At 40.9% G+C, this 4,985-nt stretch overlaps 1 protein-coding gene across 2 annotated transcripts; it reads right to left on the bottom strand.

The window, feature by feature from the left end:
• Positions 1-390: 390 nt before the first annotated feature.
• Positions 391-4,731, bottom strand: LOC109762597 (uncharacterized). 2 transcript variants are annotated; one of them, XM_020321472.4, is made up of 8 exons: positions 4,348-4,731; positions 4,100-4,217; positions 3,187-3,374; positions 2,935-3,106; positions 2,180-2,382; positions 1,744-1,866; positions 1,565-1,668; positions 391-734 (listed from the first exon to the last, which is right to left on the bottom strand). In XM_020321472.4, the coding sequence occupies exons 1-8, from the start codon at positions 4,604-4,606 to the stop codon at positions 606-608; spliced, it is 1,296 nt and encodes a 431-aa protein (XP_020177061.1). In that variant the 5' UTR covers positions 4,607-4,731; the 3' UTR covers positions 391-605. The 2 variants fall into 2 exon arrangements, with proteins under 2 accessions (XP_020177061.1, XP_020177060.2); XM_020321471.4 differs by having other exon boundaries at positions 4,100-4,238; positions 4,348-4,667.
• Between the last annotated feature and the right edge of the window lie 254 nt (positions 4,732-4,985).

Below are 4,985 nucleotides of genomic sequence, written 5' to 3'. Positions count from 1 at the left end.
AGCAATCGATTGTTGAAAATCAAGGTGCCAAGTCTAAACAGAAGAAATTGAGAGTGCACAAGTTCAAGAGTTGTCATTATCTAAAATGGAATCATAGCCGAGGTGCCACTCGACTTAATTCTTTGGTGGAAAAATAAATAAATTGCAAAACCTTAGTGCACAAGGGCCGAAAAAGAGAAACATGGCATGGATAACCAAGGGAAGCAATCAAAACAAGAATGATGTGCAAGTTTCTATTGCAACAAGTGCAACAAAAATAAAGAAGAATGGAAGCAACAAACAATAAAGTCAAAGGTTTGCACTGCCACTTCAAAATCTTCGATTAGCACATCATCTATGTTCTTCAACCATGCCATCGATACCTTTGCCCAGGTACCCTCCATGGGCAGATTTCAGAAACTGTAGTGCTATACACTGCAGTACAAAGCTTCTTGCACATATATATGTTCAGACAGTACATATCGTATACGGTTAAGTGACACCGTCTTCTTCGATAGTGGCAAGAAAGTGTGTCGCATATCGTGAGTGATATATGCTACTCTCGAGCACTCCCTTTGATCACACAGCTTTATTTACAATCCACAATAGCAAAACACCAGCTACCACTACAGTAAGTTATCTGATACACGAAGCAGAAGGGCTACGGCGCATAGGAAAACAATGGTGGCATCCATGACTGCATCTAGTCCCATCAACCGCGCCATCATCTCTGTGATGGTTTCGCGCCCATGCATCTGCCAAACATGAGGTTTCAAGTAATTACCCACTAAAGAAATGTTCAAACGAAGATAAGCAACTGCAATATTTTCCTTTCTATCTATCACATTCAGTTGTACTCTCTCTCTATCAAAATATAAGACGTGTCTTGACACTATGATAGTGTCAAAAAATCATCTTATGCTTTAATAGAATAGAGGGGGTATTTAGGAGTGTATATCTAATGTCATTTCTGTGTTCATTTGTTGTTAATGACAACCCAGAGGCGGAGCCAGCCAACTTCTGGAGCTTAGGCCAAACCTTCAGCGTGGCAGTTCTGATTAGTTCTTGCCCAACCAAGTTTTTGCTTGACCCCTAGTGCTTAACTAGAGACCTGACACTTGTTCTGCCAAAAGATTCCTATTTGTATTTTTCTGAGCACCATATTTGTGATTGCCCCATAAATATGTGTGGGTTCATAAATAAGAGAGATCACATCTCACCTCTAGTACTACGTAAAAGCCAGACGGGAGTGCTTTCTCACCATAAATTAAGGAAGTGTGTACTTTGCAACATCCATATAAATCTTAATAGACAACAAGGAAAAAGGTAAAGATTGAACGAGAGTAGGTCCAGCAATTTTCGTGGATTGGCAAAAAATTGGGGCCTACCTATGAAGGTTACAACTGTTACTCTTACTGTTTACCTGCACTTCTACCCCGTAACCCCAGTAAAAATAAATCAAATGGGTCTTCACTTACATGAGTATGACTTGTACGAAAAATCAATTTAGTTTGCAATGTACATATGAACTTCATATACAGTATGAACAATAGATGAATGATATATCAGGGGGAAGAAATCAAACCTCTACAAGATTCTTCAGTTTCATAGAGAAGTTCTGCTCAGCATGTTGGATACAGTAACGCAACATATCCAACACAGCTATATCAGTTTCATAGTCATCAGAACCTGTGTAGAAGATATAAGGTGTATTTCTTAGTTATGCATCATATTGAGAACGTGGCAAAAGCAAATGTGCAATACCTGGTATATCAAAAATTTGTTGGGGTGGAATGGCAAGTGTCTCTGCTAACTCATTCTGAACTTGGGAACGCTGTTGTAACGATAGTCTATCCCCGTGAGTAACCACAACAGCAGGCTTGTCATCTGCAATCACATTTGTTATAATCACTCTGGTGCTGACAGTACCAAATATAAATTTATCATACCGGTTAATTAATGAAACACATTGTTCAATGAGCATGCTGAGAATAAGAAGGCAATAATTCTATACAACAAATAATGCATTACATAAATCACAAATCTGTATAGAAACCTCCTCCAAGGAAATATGTTTCAAACTATTCAAAGGAGTATTAGTAACAAATACATATGTGTTCATTTGTACATGCATATATTTATTATAAATTTAGCACAATAAGGAACTACATAAAACTATAAGCATCATAGCTGCCCATACCTCCAAAAGATAAGAATGGATTCATAAATGTCTCGCGGAACATATCCATGTATCCTTTCTTATCACTTCCAATTGATCTTAGGATAGAAACACCATCAACCACAAATATCACAAAGTTGACCTTCCTGGTTTTGTAAGGCAAAAAACTGTATTGCCTCCCCATTGATTTGAGGTTCTTAATCTTAGTGTCATCATCAGTATCCCTGTCAAAAAAATGTGTTATGAAAAAAGTTAGCTAGTGCAATGTCGAGTAGTTAGTTTTCATATGTTGTATATTGCTTCGTTTAAGACTAAATAAGATTTATGAAAAACGAAAAAGGAAATGACAAAACAATGTTGAAACATAAGAATAAACTGAACACCTCTCTATGCATGTTCTGAAGGATAGTACTTGCAGGAAGCACAAGAAATAAATTTTCAGGATAGTACATGCAGGAAACATTTCAAATAATTCTCCATGTGTTCCCTTTAAGATAATAAAACATATTGTGACATCAAATTCTGTAGAAATCTTGAACGACGAAATGTTGACAATCACAGATTTTTTGACTGACACAAAGATCCACTTGATAATGTATCTTTTGGTGTGAAGAATTAAAAGCCCTAGAATACTCACCCTCATAATTACAAGTGTAAGATTTTTTTTGCGAGAAAATTACAAGTGTTGGATGACAACAAATTTCTCCCAAATGAAAAGCCTAATGCACAGAACACCTACAAGACAATATATAATTGAATTAAGGATCTCGTCTTACCATGTCACCATTTCCCCATGGCTAACTCCCTTCGTCATCCAACGTTGAAGCATTTTGAAATCCTTTTCTGGGTTTCTGGACAAGCTCCTTGTATCACAAATACATATACCGTTTGAATTTCTTGGAATTTTATACTCCCGGATGAAGCTTGTACCATTTGATTTGGAATTATCTAGCAATGTAAACAGCAGCAGGAAAATCAGCTGCACTCACACATATCGAAATACTGCGCCCAAAATTGATAAGACTTACAGGAAACCTGCGCCCGCTCTGGTGCAAAAGGATCGTCATCTTTGTCAAAGACCCGTGTAATTCGGTTGACAAGTGTACTTTTCCCAGCACCTCTGGGACCCACCAATAACAATGTGGTGGTCTCAGGCAACAAATAATCCCCACCTTTTGTGTTGCCAACTCCTTCAATCCAGTACCCAGGCTTATACCTGCTCATAGGTTGAAATTACTGAACGAACATGCTGACATCTCTATGATCTTTATCTACAAGAATTTTTAACTAGCTTTGCTACTTCAGTGTCATGTCATGAAAAATATTTATACAGTAGAATTTTTTTCTCCATGTTTGTTTACATAACCGCCTATGAACTGACTCAAACCAAAGAACTCATTGGAGTAGATACATAATACATAGCGACGTTGTATTAGGAAATACACCATAAATAACACCAAACTAGTTTTTTAAGATAGGTACCGGCCATTTCAACTTACGGGTTTATGAAACGTAAGTTTTGTAAACTGAGGTTCAAAATGGTAACTCGATTTAAGAGGACAAATTAGTCTAAAGCAACCCCAAGGTGGGACTGAAATATTGCTGTCCCAAAACGCAGACTTCAGTGATGATCATGTGTAAGTGAATACACATCAACATACGTTCATTCCAAAACCAGAGACATGACACCCCTTTCCAGCATCCCTTTTAGAGAATCATGCATGTGGTGCGTCAAATTACATGTTCTAGCAGTAGCACTCGGTATTTTCAAACAATAGTAGCATCTCAAGTTCTAAAACAGAGACTGGGGCCTATTTTCAACAACCACTAACCCTTCAGTGTAGATGTAAATATTTTTTTTTTTGAACTGTCAGTGTAGATGTAAATATCACAGGAGCAGAGCACAAGGGATAAACAAACAAATTAAAAGGGCCACGCTACCTCCTGATGAGGTCTTTCGCCTCCCGCAGCGACCGGTGCTGAAATTGGCTGCCGTAGAGAAGGGCCTCCACCTCGGGGTCGTCGCAGATGCAGCCCCCTTCGGAGTCGCCGTCAGAGACTGGCACATAATCGGCAAACTCTGTCACCACATAATTATAAGCGGTCCATGCGCCAACAGGTCAAGAACAGAACCGATCGTACTACCAGATGGAAATTGGGATCAATCGGTTACTGGCAGAGCGAATCACCTCGAGGAAGGGAGTCCGATGAGGACGAAGAAGGGGAGGCGGGGATGCCGGTGGGGCTGAGGTCGCCGCTGCCGCCACCCATGGATTTCTTGGAGAGGTCGCGCGATTTGGGGTTTCGGCGGGTTTGGGGGTGGAGAATAACGGGGAGATGGCGGGGCAGAGTGGTCATGGCGGCAGTATACCGATCGAGATTTTTTTTTTTAGAATACCGATCGAGATATTTGGACGATGATGCAAGCAGGGGTTCCGCCGATTTCATCTTTATTATTAGGCCAACTCCAAATCGCCCCCAATCTCGTTGCGTCTGTTTGGATTCTGCCAACACGTCGACGCAAAGGGAGTCGTGGACGGGCCAACGAAAGCCCGTGGCCTTTTCCTTTTGTCCTCCCCTAGCCTGTCCGTGACACGATGGCTATTATCTGCTTCCACACCCTGACCTTGTCGTCCTCGTCGTCTCACCTAGTTTCGGCCTCTTCACCACCTTCGCATCATCGACACAGGGACGGATCCAGCCTAGCCCGGTGCCCTGGCCCCCTTTGTATACTGTAGCAATTGCTACGGTCTACAAAGGAAATGGGCCTCACGCTCCGGGCCTGGCCCCGGGCCTAGGGCCTAGATTCGCCACTGCATCTACGGGC

This window comes from Aegilops tauschii, chromosome 1, assembly GCF_002575655.3.
Source record: "Aegilops tauschii subsp. strangulata cultivar AL8/78 chromosome 1, Aet v6.0, whole genome shotgun sequence".
Classification (NCBI taxonomy): domain Eukaryota; kingdom Viridiplantae; phylum Streptophyta; class Magnoliopsida; order Poales; family Poaceae; genus Aegilops; species Aegilops tauschii.
Note: the sequence above shows the minus strand (reverse complement) of the source record. Positions and strands in the feature narration are given on the sequence as shown.